Source organism: Anolis sagrei, chromosome X, assembly GCF_037176765.1.
Source record: "Anolis sagrei isolate rAnoSag1 chromosome X, rAnoSag1.mat, whole genome shotgun sequence".
NCBI lineage: Eukaryota > Metazoa > Chordata > Lepidosauria > Squamata > Dactyloidae > Anolis > Anolis sagrei.
Genome location: NC_090034.1, coordinates 80,950,183 through 80,963,937, shown reverse-complemented (window position 1 = coordinate 80,963,937; position 13,755 = coordinate 80,950,183). Strand labels below are relative to the sequence as shown.

Sequence of the window (13,755 nt, the reverse complement as noted above, 5' to 3'; positions counted from 1 at the left end):
AAGGACGTTGCCCAGGGGACGCCCGGATGATTTGATATTTTATCATCCTTGTGGGAAGCTTCTTTCATGTCCCCGCATGAGGAGCTGGAGCTGATAGAGGGAGCTCATCCCCCTCTCCCCGGATTTGAACCTGCGACCTGTCGGTCTTCAGTCCTGCCGGCACAGGGGTTTAACCCACTGCGCCACCGGGGGCTCATATGGGGAGATGATCTTTTAGGAGTAGCTGCTCTTTTACGCCCTGTTTGATAACTGGACAGGAATAGTGGGCCTATATTGTCTCTTATTTCCATAACAGGCCCTGCTTCAGCCCCTTCCCATAATATTAAATAAAAAATAGAAGAAATTAGGGTCATTTCTGACTAATTCTCCTTGTATGATGAGGTTGGAAACAACTGCTATTCCTGGAGGCATCTACAAATGGCTTTGGGGATCACAGCTGGAGACAGGTTATAACTTTTTCAGAGAGGCAGAAAATGGATTTGCCCTTCTCCTGCACTTTTGGGAAGGGCCACAAAAATAAACCACGTGTGTATTTGCCCCAAGTTCTTTAATGGGCGGCACCTGGCACCCAAGATATTCCATCAAAAGATAGATGCATATATTGCTTCACTTCATTTTGAGGAAAGCTATTTGCAAGCAATCTTGTACAAGTAACAAGACGGATGGTAGCAAGAACCAAAGAACAGACAAGTTGAGAGTAAAGTTGTTGAATTTTGATGCTTTAAATCGATAAATGCAGAAATTAATTGTGCACTGCATTTTAACCAATGGCCTATTAGTCAACCTGAGACAAGATACTTCAAAAGCACTTTTAAAACACCAGATTCAGACCAGATTCTAGCATACAGCTCCCTCCCTCTCTTTCTCTCAGAGCAACACATCTCTGCAATGACTCACTGCCCTGTTACAATCAGTCAATGCCATGTTCTTTTGACAAATGAGATCTAACCTTTCCTCATAAGATTTCATTCTTCCTTTTCTCTCTCTCCTTCTGAGAGACAAATGATCACAGCTGGAGACAGGTTATAACTTTTTCAGAGAGGAAGAAAATGGAGTCTGCTTTTCTGTTTTCCACCCGAAATGGGTCATCAGTCTTTGGCAAGAGCAACGAGAAGACATCAAGGCTTGCTGTCTGGCTTAGAGTGGGAAAGGTAGCCAAGATTGTATTGGTAATTGCTCTGAGCTTGGGAAATCTTGAAGCAAGATGGAACAGTTTTTTTGCTTCCTGGCCAGCCAAGATGGAAGATTGGTAACTTGTTTAGGAAATGGCTGGCCACTGAGCATCTTACCTGAACCCTCTTCAGATGTCTGAGGTGGAGTATCCATTGGCATGTAAAGCCATTTTAGGTGGTTCCGTTCATCTCGGAGGAGGTGGGCCAATGGATACTCCACCTAAACTGTGCTTTACAGGCCAATGGATACTCCACCTCAGACATCAGAAGAGCTGCAAGACCAAAAACAAGCCACAAGAGTCAAGACAAAGATCCACCCAGAGGAAAAGTGTTCTTGCCATACACCAAGGGAAACACTGGCTGCATTGGGAAGCTGATGAGGAAACACAACATATCTATAGACCTACCAAGAAAATCCAACAAATGCTACGTTCAGCAAAGAACAAGAGGGATCCTCTCACTTCTGCAGGAGTACGCATGCCCAGTGTGGAACACATCTCACCACACTAAAACAGTGGATGTGGCTCTTAATGAGACATGCCACATTATCACAGGGTGTCTGCGCCCTACACCACTGGAGAAATTACACTGCTTAGCCGGTATTGCACCACCTGACATCCGCCGGGAAGTTGCAGGCAAGAGTGAAAGGACCAAGGCAGAGACATCTCCAGCTCATCCCTTGTTTGGGTATCAGCCAGCACGTCAACGACTTAAATCAAGAAATAGTTTTCTTAGATCTACAGAGACACTCGCTGGAACACCTCAGCAAGCGAGAGTTCAAAAGTGGCAGGCTCAAACCCAGCACCTCAATCCGTGGGTGATACCAGATGAGAGAGACCCCCCTGGGCACACAGAAGACTGGGCGACTTGGAAGGCGCTGAACAGACTGCGCTCTGGCACCACGAGATGTTGTAGAGCCAATCTTAAGAAATGGGGCTACAAAGTTGAATCCACGACATGCGAGTGTGGAGAAAAGCAAACCACTGACCACCTGCTGCAATGCAACCTCAGCCCTGCCACATGCACAATGGAGGACCTTCTTGCGGCAACACCAGAGGCACTCCAAGTGGCCAGATACTGGTCAAAGGACATTTAATCAGCTACCAAGTTTGCAAAATTTGTTTTTTTTAATCTGTTTGTTTGTTTTGCTCTGTTAGAAATGTAATACAATGTTCTGGTTGCGGATGACACGATAAATATATATGCAGGAGTCTACCGTATACCATGCAGCTGTGGACAAGTCTACATAGGGACCACCAAACGCAGCAGCATTACCCAAACACGAATCAAGGAACATGAAAGGCACTGCAGACTACTTCAACCAGAGAAGTCAGCCATAGCAGAGCACCTGATGATCCAACCTGGGCACAGCATATTATTTGAGAACACAGAAATGCTGGACCACATTCACAACCACCATGTCAGACTACCACAGAGAAGCCACTGAAATCCATAAGCATGTGGACAATTTCAACAGAAAGGCGGAAACCATGAAAATGAACAAAATCTGGCTACCAGTATTAAAAAACTCTAAAATTACAACAGAAAAACAACAGAGAGGAAACAATCAGGGACAGCTAATCACCTCTCAACAAAAGATTCCCCCAGGCACTAACAAGCCACACCAAAAAATTGCCAGGCCATCAAATGTTAATCAAGGTGGTCAGTTGAAACATCCACACCTAGCTCCAACAGACACGAGTTCTTTGTCTCACCCTGGTCATTCCACAGATATATAAACCCTTTTTCCTAGTCCCAACAGACCTCACAACTTCTGAGGATGCTTGTCATAGATGTAAGCAAAACGTCAGGAGAGAATGCCTCTAGAACATGGCCATATAGCCCAAAAAAACCTACAACAACCCATTGACAGGAGTTCTATCCTCAATCTCCAACATTGCTTCCACTGACCAAAGATTCAGTTGGCCTAGCTAATATAGAGAGAAAATCGTGCCTTTTCCCCTGGGAATCTAATACAGACTTCCTTGCTTAACAAGCAATTTGACCTTCAGACTTTTTTATGTGAACAATGGCTTCAAACTAGATTCCAGCTGAACATTAGGAAGGGCTTCCTGACTGTGAGAGCTGTTCAGCAGTGGAACTCTCTGTCCCAGAGTGTGATGGAGGCTCCTTCTTTGGAGGCTTTTAAACAGAGGCTAGATGGCCATCTGTCCAGGGTGCTTTGAATGCGATTTTCCTGCTTCTTGGCTGAGGGTTGGACTGGATGGCCCAAGAGGTCTCTTCCAACTCTATGATTCTATGAAAGTCTATGTTGATGAAACATAAATCTTCTATCTAATTGCCCCTAAGTCTGACCACTTGGACTTTCACTATCATCCTCTTCTGTTGGGATGTGGCCTTCAGACGGAGACCACTAATTTTCAGTCTCTAAAATCTCTAGCTGCTTCTGCTGACTTTCCTGCAGGCTTGCAAACCCAGAATCCCCTGTGTCAACAGGCTAACTAACAGGCCCAGAATCCCTTGTGTCAACAGGTTGACTAATAGGCCCAGAAACCCTAGAGAGATCAGGTGCAGGCACAATCAAAAGCTGAACTGCAACACTGACCAGTGCAGAAAAAGAAAGGAAGGAAGAAAGGAGGTGGGGAGAGAAGAAAAAAAGACCTTAAGTCTAGCTTAAGTCTTCCACAATTCAATCTACATCATAAGGAATCCCTGGCTACTTCCCTTATAGTAGATATTGAAACTGTTTTTGAATCCATGAGAAATTTAAAAAGCCCCAGGACAGATGGTTTTCCTGTTGAAGGGTATGAAACATATCCAGAGCTATTTGTTCCAGGACTTTTCTGTTTGTACCCAGCATATTTTTTTAGTCCAGCTCACTTGCAACCTGTTTTTGAGACACTTTCATCTTTTTTATTCCGAAGACAGGAAAAGTATCATACCAAAATCAAGGACTTAGGCTACAATTCTGTGCACATTTCTCTGAGAGTACACCCAGATAAACACAGATGGATTTCCTTTGGGATAAACATGCATGTTTTGGTGGTGAAAGGGAGGGGCTCGGTTCTAGAAAGTGAGGATTTCAGCCTGGCTACCAATGTCAGTCAAAAAAGGGAGAACATTCTTCTGCCATTAACATTCATCACTTTTGCAGGTTTTTAGGTGTTCCGAATCCCATTTAACAGGATACAGCAGTGGAGCAAAAGAAAAGAAATGGATATATGCGAGAGGAAATCAATGTGTCTGGTGTATAACCTTAAAAAAAATTTCTCATCGCATGAGTATCACAGAATCAGCACTAGTCTTTTAAGCAGGTAAAATGAGAGGATAGTTAAAACATGAACCTCACGTATATAAAAAGAACTCTGTCTCCCAACCAGATAAATATTTTAGATTGAGTCCAGGGCAAGAATAATGATGGGGCATGATGAAATGACCTGGTTTAACTGTCACATTACTCACCTGGTTTAACTGTCACATTGACCATTCCTTCTCCATGTGCGTTGTCACCATCGACGATCACGTTGAATTCATACAGGCCAACGGTGAGCTGGGAAAGAAAAACACAACATATAAGCAAATCATGCAGCCACCTGCCAAAAACAGTTAGTTCACTAAGACCATGGTGATGCTCACAGGAAACAATGAAACTATAGCAAACTCTGAGGCTCAAATGATCTCATTTACTCAAATGAGGATCACATGTCCTATTAGGACAGGAATATTCTGTGTCACCTCAGCCTGATCCTGAAGGTAAGGACCTGTGGGCCATTCAGTCATTAAGACAGAGAAATGCCTAAGACAACAGCAAGCTCAATGCAGAAGAATGACATTTGGTGTCATCTGTCTTAATAGGGATCTGCACGTGGTATTTGTTGCCACCCTCCCATCCAAATACAAACCAGGACAGACTTTGCTTAGAATCCAAGACTGGAGCTTGTACCTCTAAGGCAGGCATGGGCAAACTTCGACCCTCTGGGTGTTTTGGACTTCAACTCTCGCAATTCCTAACAGCCGCTGTTAGCCACAGCTTCTGCCAATCTAGCAGTTCGAAAACATGCAAATGTGAATAGATCACATGGCAGGAAGGTAACGGCACTTCATGCAGTCATACTGGCCACATGACCTTGGAGGTGTCGACAGACAACACCAGCTCTTCGGCTTAATAATGGAGATGAGCACCACCCCCACTCCCCCAGAGTTGGACACAACTAGACTTAATGTCAGGGGAAACATTTACCTTTACCTACTAATAATAGTTATTATCCTGGCTCTGTGCTGAATCTGACTCAGCACATAGAAGATGGCTTTGAAAGGGAGCAGATCACAGGAGCTTCATAGACCTGTCAGCAGCTTATGATACTGTTAACCAGTATCCAGTATTCCTCCTGAGAAAAATGTATAATATCACAAAGGACTACCATCTCACCCGCCTCATAGGAAACCTGCTACAAAACAGGAGCTTTTTTCTTGAGTTCCAGGGCCAGAGAAGCAGATGGCAGAAACAGAAGAACGGCCTGCCTCAGGGGAGCGTGCTTGCTCCATCCATGTTCAACGTTTACACAAATGACCAGCCACTGCCAGAAGGGACAGAGAGCTTCATCGATGCTGATGATCGTGCCATTACTGCTCAAGCAGGGAGCTTTGAGAACAGAAGCTCTCCGAAGCTCTACTACAGGGAAAACCAGCTGATCCCTAATCCATCAGAAACACAGACAAGTGCTTTTCACCTTAAGAACAGACAAGCATCCCGAGCTCTGAGAATCACCTGGGAAGGAATCCCACTGGAGCATTGAAGCGCACCCAAATACCTGGGAGTCACTCTGGACCGTGCTCTTACCTACAAGAAGCACTGCCTGAACATCAAGAAAAAAGTGAGCGCTAGAAACAATACCATACGAAACCTGACTGGCACAACCTGGGGATCACAACCAGATACAGTGAAGACATCTGCCCTTGCGCTATGCTACTCTGCTGCTGAGTATGCATGCCCAGTGTGGAACACATCTCACCACGCTAAAACAGTGCAGGTGGCTCTTAATGAGACCTGACATTGCACCACCTGACATCCACCGGGAAGTAGCAGCCAATAGTGAAAGGACCAAGGCAATGACATCTCCAGCTCATCCCTTGTTTGGGTATCAGCCAGCACGTCAACGACTTAAATCAAGAAATAGTTTTCTAAGATCTACACAGACACTCGCTGGAACACCCCAGCAGGCGAGAGTCCAAAAGTGTCAGTCTCATTGCACCACCTGACATCCGCCGGGAAGTAGCAGCCAGAACCTCAATCAATGGCTGATACCAAATAAGAGACTCCCCCCTGAACACACAGAAAACTGGGCAACTTGGAAGGTGCTGAACAGATTGCGCTCTGGTACCACGAGATGCAGAGCCAATCTTAATAAATGGGGCTACAAAGTGGAATCCACGACAGTGTGGAGAAGAGCAAACCACTGACCACCTGCTGCAATGCAACCTGAGCCCTGCTACATGCACAATGGAGGACCTCCTTGCGGCAACACCAGAGGCACTCCAAGTGGCCAGATACTGGTCAAAGGACATTTAATCAACTATCAAGCTTGCAAACTTTGTGTTTTGTCTGTTTGTTTTGTTAAAAATGTAATACAACTGTCTGGTTGCTCCTGACACAATAAATAAATAAATCATGGCTTTTCTTTCTGATATGGAGAAGGAGAAGAAAAAATTCCCAGGTGAATGTGGGAAAGAAGGGATTTGGCACTGCTTGCGGTCTTCTTCCATCCAGTTTTTAAAACCTGCTTTCCAGTCAAACCTCTCTTGTTCTTGAAAGAAATTATTATTATTTGATACCCAACATGACTGGTACACAGCAAACAAGATCGCCACGTTGGCTTTTGTATTCAATCACACGTTGGACACTTACCAAGTGTCTAGGACTGTGTGATGTATCAGCAAATAATGTGTGCAAGTCCAAGAAGGGTGGCCTTTTGCAGCTGACAGATGGAAATATTGTCAGCACCAATTGTTTTAAATGTAGGCCAAGGTCTTTAGACACTGTACCCAGTGTGCCAGTCAGCACTTTTTATTATTATTATTTCACCACTTTTTTTGGCTTCCCTGTGCTGCTTAGGCCTAGGAGAGGTGGATTTTTTAACATGGCACTTTACACTCCAGGTTTTAATAGATACCCCCTGTAGCCCGAAAAAACCTACAACAACCTAGATATCCGCTGTGCCTAAAATGCCCTAAAAGTGAGGTTAATGCTCCCGCCGCCAAGGTCCCTAGAAGGGTCAAACAAGCTTTAAAAATTAAAAGATTGACCCACAGAGGCCACAAAAAAGTATTGGGCCATGTACTGTATGACCTTCAGCCCACACTTTGCTTATTCCTGGGCAGGGAAGTGCAGAAGAGAAGAGAACTGAGAACAATTGAAAGACCCTGGGAAGAAATTGTTCCTCAGCTAACCAATCAAACCCATGTTATTCCCAAGAACAAAAAGGAAAAGGAAGAAAGTTTTGCAGATGCAACACAGAACTAAGGCACATCAGCTTTTTTGAAGAGATCTATTCTAGGTTTTCCTGGCTGCCTAATTTAGCTGCTGTACTTCGACCTCCTGCCCTGAGCTGTCTTGATGGCCCAGATAAAAAGGGATCTTTTCATTCCTGCCCTGTTGAAGAATGGGCTGGTTGAAGGATGCTTCCATATCATTTCAAACAGTAATGAAAAACCAAGCAAAATGTCGAATGTAGAGCTTTCCGATGACTAGAAAATTCACAATGGTTACCATTAAAAGGTTCGATATAAATGGACTATATAAATGGCACCAGTTCTTCTGCTTGTTTGAAGGGAAACAAAAGAATTCAGTGACAGGAAATCTGCTTTGCACACAAAAAGCCACAGTCAGGTTCAACCACTGACGTCTCTATTTAAAAAGGGAAGCATCAGGGATGAGAAAAGGCTATGGCGAAAACCTTGGAGCACGGCTGTCATCCAGAGTAGATAATAATATAGAATCAGATGGGCTCAGAGTCTGGAAATGCAAAGCCCATAAAGAACGACTCTCTTCTATGTTTACGTCCTCTAAGTTAAACCTTGAACAATGGCAATAACAGTTCTCTTAAAACTGGAGAAAACCTAAAAGACCTAAAGGGAAAATTGGACCAGAATCTGAGCCTAAAAGAAAAGGAGTTACGGAAGGCTTTACCTTGGATAACTTGAGGATCTGGGAGTGCTGGCCCTCCATCTCCCCGCTGTAGTCCGTGGGGTGTGTGATCAGTCTCCAGTCATAGGAATAGCTGGTTCCTAAAAGGAAGAACGTCCAAAGTGAGGAGGGAACGTCATCCAAAGTTACAAAGGGGGAAACCAAAGAAGCACAACAGCTTCCAATTCTCAGTTTAAGGTAGCAGTGAGCAGGCACCGAAGGCCTCTACAAAATACAAAACTTTGGCTCTACCAAGCCTTGCTGCAAAAATCACTTCCTGTCACTTATGGACTGTTTTTCCCACTGTTCTTCGCTGTGGGAAAATTGAGTTCTGTGTCAAGAGAATTAAATAAATACTACCATATTTCTCTGTTGAAAGATGCACACTAACTTCAATAACAACAGTGTTTATTTTATAAAAAAGCTTCATTTATATATGTAAAAAAGCACCCACAATTCTAAAATGCACCCAGTTTACTGAGGTGTTTATAAGGGGGAAAGTGCATATTAGAATCAAAGAAATGCAGTACAGTAGAGTCTTGCTTATCCAACGTTCTGTATTATCCAATGCAGCCTGCCTCCCGCCCGGATCCACAGCTGTTTCAATACATTGTGATGTTTTGGTGATAAATTTGTAAATACAGCAATTACTTCATAATGCTACTGTGTATTGAACTGCTTTTTCTGTTGATTTGTTGTAAAACATAATGTTTTGATGTTTAATTTGTAAAATCATAACATAATTTGGCATTTATTAGGCTTTTCCTTAATCCCTCCTTATTATCCAACATGTTTGCTTGTGTTGGATAAGAGAGACTTTACTGTATTAAGCTGTCCTGCAGATTATTTTTCCATAAGGAGCCTTATGGCTAAAGGATCCAAGAGTTTCCAGAGAATGTCAAGTCACATGAGCGACGCCATTATTTTGAGCATATTTGGTGTCTCTTGACAGATCTTTACGTTGAAGCTGGATGGGCATCTTTTAGGAGTGCTGTAACTACGTATTTCTGCATGGCAGAGTGGGGTTGGACTTGATGATCTCTGTGGTCCCCTCCAACTCTTGTTGGGCAAGTGGGCTTGTTAACGAAAGACCCTCCTCAAAACAGTACAGCAGAGTAACTTATTAGCAGCAGCATGACCCAGCACCAGTAGCCCAAAGTGATAAAAAGAACAAAAACACACTGAACAATGTTATCTCTTTCATAGGAGGCTTTTCTTTGTAGTAAAATAATATGGTTGCAATATTTACAACAACAAGGTTTTCATAACACACAAAAACAAATACACAGTAGCTTTACATACAGCAGCCTTCACACTGGAGCTTTCTCCTGCGAAGCTCCTCTCACACAGAGGTTTACCTCACACTCCTCAGACGACACTAGATTTGGCCCATAGACTCTAATAGGCTTTGGCCTACTAATTCTTTCAGTGCTTGACTCACACTTTTGTAATCGAAAATACCCAGTTAATTTTTTAGTATTTCTGAAAAGTCTATTATACTAATATCAGGCAATGCACAATCCCAATCCCTGTCTTCAAAATCCACTCCAAATTTTAAGCTGGGCTCCAATCTCTATTTAAGGCATTTTGGTAGAGATCTACCAAACAGATAAAACTGAAAGATAAATCAAGCACACTGCAACTGGGAAATAAACATGGAAATAATTTCATGCTTCTTTGTGAGACAGGCACTACATTATACTAAGCCTGCGTTGTGCCAAATCCTGAGAAACCACACCACGACAAAACTAATTAAATCAGAATTAGGGAGACTTTAAGAACTGTTAAAAGACTTCTTTGAGAACAAAACTGAAACAGATTTGTAAAATAAAACATTAACATCGACTGATGCGTGTTTATTTAAAAAGCTGTAAAAAGCAATTTGCCGGTTTTATCATTTATATTTTCCATTGGCAGTGAAATCCATTGTAAGCCAAGTGAAAGTAATACAAAAAAGAACAATTTGTTTTGAAACAATATTGATGGTATTCTAAGTATTTGTACTTCGGTGCGTTATTTCTATGGTTACACAAGCAACTGGTAAGAGATTTCCCCAGGGGCCTGTCAGATATCTGCATTTTGGGGGAACCCCAATCTCATACAAAGTGAAAAATTGGGAGTGATGGCAATGGCCTAAATCCATTTTCTAATCCCACTTAAAGTAGATTCATCACCAAGTCTGGATGGGCATCTGTCAGGAGTGGTTTGATTCTGTTTCTGCATGGCAAGGGGTTGGACTGGATGGCCCTTGTGGTCTCTTCCAACTCTATAATTCTATGATTCTACATAAACACATATGTAAATTTAATACAGTGGTTCTCAAGCTGTGGGTTCCCAAATGTTTTGGCCTTGATCTCCCAGAAAACCTAACAGATGGTAAACTGATCATGTGTGATAATGGTATATGTGATTTTCCTCTTTCTCCCTTCCTCTTGTCACCTCCTGTCTTCCCTGTGCCATTACCTGCTCCTCCCATTTGAAAAAAAGTAACATGACTTACTCTCTCTAGCAGGGGTTCTCAACCTGTGGGTCCCCAGATGTTTGGGCCTACAACTCCCAGAAATCCTAACAGATGGTAAACTGATGGGATTTCTGGGAGTTGTAGGCCAAAACACCTGAGGACCCACAGGTTGAGAACCACTGATCTAATAGAACTAATGGGTTCCCTTCAATTGAAACTATAGCCATTGTGCTTAGAAGAGGCTGATACTTCTGGCAGGTCAAGATAAAGATATTTAATCTATCCTGGTCATTTGACTCAAAGCAAATCTGGCTGAGAGGTATCACGGCATGAAATGGATGTTCATCTATCTACCAGTCATCTGGTTTGTTGTGAGTTTTCCAGGCTGTATGGCCATGTTCTAGAAGCATTCTCTCCTGATGTTTTGCCTGCATCTATGGCAGGTATCCTCAGAAGTTGCGAGGTCTGACATCTGTTGTTACTGTAGTCGTCATGTGCCTTCAAGACAACTTAGATGTATGACGACCCTAAGGATTTCCTGCCAAGATGTATTCAGATGAAGTTTGGAATTGCTCTCCTCTAAAACTGAGAGAGCAGGACTTGTCCTGTATCACCTCAGTGGATTTCCATAATTGAACAGGGGTTCAATCCTGGGTCTTCCAGAGTTCTACTCCAACTCTTAGGCTACAAAACCATGGTGATTCTCACCAGACCTCTATGAGGTTAAAAATTCAAGCTTGCTACCACATATGCATTTTAGAACAGCACTTGTCCTTACCTTTAGGAGGTGGAGGCAAGACATATGCATTAAGTTCCACTTCATTCTTTGGCAGAGTTACCTGGACACTGTCTCCAGCAGAAACTGCCAGTTTCTTAATCACTGTGGTAGAGAGATAAAATAAAAGGTCAGAACAGCATTAAGGAGAATTCTCACATTTTCTATTTTTATTCACCTTGTTCACATGCAACACTAAATCATGGTTATGTACATAAGCTGGAGGACATTGCTTAAAGAAGATCCAAAATTGTTGCTTTGAAACTAACCAGAGTTTCTCATTACTTATGAACGGGGGAACTCTAATTGGCTTTAAATATGGCTTAATCCTGGCTTGTCTAAACACATGGCTTGTCTGAGTTGAATCTGGTTGTGACAATAAAAAGAAATTCTTAGTTTAAAACAGAAAGTTTGTGGTATTGTTTTAGCCATAGTGGAAAGTGAGGAATGGAGGAAGGAGCATCAGAGTCTTAGACTCTTGCCACTCCTTGGACGCACATTGCTCACTGATGATTGAAAATTATATTCAAAATAGCCACTGTGTAAATGGATTGTGCACTTTTAAACCACTTTTCAAAGTTTAATATGGTGGAGACTTTGGATACTGAAATGCTGACTTGGGAAGGGAATCAATCTGCATTTTACAACCCCAGATACAGCAATTACTTATAGATTCATTTCTCGTCTCAAAACTGAGCTCACAAAAGAACTTTGAAAATAACACACGCCAAGTGATGGATCTGTAAAATTGCATTCTCTCTATGCAAGAGCCATTTTAGATTTTAAACTCAAGGGCCTTGGCCTCGCTGGTATTGCATCCAATGAGACCCAACTGTTGAATAGGGAGTTACCACATATATAAACCCCACTAATCCAGTGGACGTATTCTAGCTGGGTATTCAGGACAAGGTGAATATAAACCCATAACCACCCAGGGATTAAAATCTCTGCAATTTCTGAGAGATCAAACACAGGCATTATACTCTTTACTGAGAGGTCTTGTTGGGCAAGTGGGCTTATTAACAAAAGACCCTCCACATAAATGTACAGCAGAGTAACTTTGCTGCTGCAGCATGATCCAGCACCAGTAGCACAAAGTGATAAAAAGAACAAAAACACACAGACCAATGATATCTGTTCCATAAGAATCTTTCCTTTATAGCAAAATAATACGGCTATACTATTTACAAGAACAAGGTTTCCATAATACAAATAAAGTTCTTAATATGTCCTTCTTTGCTTCCACGCTGGGCTTCTTACTCATGCAGATAAACAAGTTTGCTCTCACAGAGCCTCCTCTCAGGCTGAAGTTACACAAGAGCTTCTTACACACAACAGCCTTCACACATGATGGCTTTCAACTTGAGGCTTCTGTCACTGAAGCTTCTCACACCAGGCCTACTAACACTGAGGCTTACCTCATATTGAGGCCTTTCTCACACTGAGGCCTTCTTACACTGAGGGCTCTCTCACACTGAGGCCTCTCACAGACTGAGGGCTACTAAGCTACAGGAACACCTGCTTATATTGAACTGCAACTTTTGCTGAGTCATTGCATCCATTTAAACCAGTGGTTCTCAACCTTCTTAATGTCACGACCCCTTAATATAGTTCCTCATGTTGTGGTGACTCCCAACCATAAAATTATTGTTGTTGCTACTACTTCGGAACTGCAACTTTATTACTGTTATGATGTAAATATCTGATATGCAGGATGTATTTTCATTTGGTCATTCACTGGACCAAATTTGACACAAATACTCAATATGCCCAAACCTGAATACTAGTGGGGTTGGGGAGATTTATTTTGTCATTTGGAAGATGTAGTTGTTGGGATTTATAGTTCACCTAAAATCAAAGAGTATTCTGAACTCCACCAACGATGCAATTGAACCAAACTTGGTTTACAGAACTCCCATGACTAACAGAAAATACTGGAACGGTTTGCGGATATTGACCTTAAGTTTGGGAGTTGTAGTTCACCATATCCAGAGAGCACTGTGGACTCAAACAATGATGGATCTGGACCAAACCTGGCATGAATATGCCCAAATGTGAACACAGATGAAGTTTGGGGAAAATCAACCTTGAAATTTGGGAATTGTAGTTGCTGAGACTTATAGTTCGCCTACAATCAAAGAGCATTCTGAACCCCATCAATGATAGAATTGGGCCAAACTTCCCACACAGAACCCCCATGAAC

At 42.6% G+C, this 13,755-nt stretch overlaps 1 protein-coding gene across 2 annotated transcripts in view; it reads right to left on the bottom strand.

Moving 5' to 3' along the window:
- The window catches only part of KIAA0319L (KIAA0319 like), a 119,067-nt gene that overhangs the window by 40,941 nt on the left and 64,371 nt on the right, over nucleotides 1–13,755 (bottom strand). For both annotated transcript variants that reach the window (XM_060784176.2, XM_060784177.2), the window contains exons 5-7: nucleotides 11,556–11,657; nucleotides 8,320–8,417; nucleotides 4,596–4,683 (exon numbers count right to left, since the gene is read on the bottom strand). In XM_060784176.2, coding sequence (XP_060640159.2) covers nucleotides 4,596–4,683; nucleotides 8,320–8,417; nucleotides 11,556–11,657 — 288 coding nt within the window. The remainder of the gene's footprint in view (nucleotides 1–4,595; nucleotides 4,684–8,319; nucleotides 8,418–11,555; nucleotides 11,658–13,755) is intronic.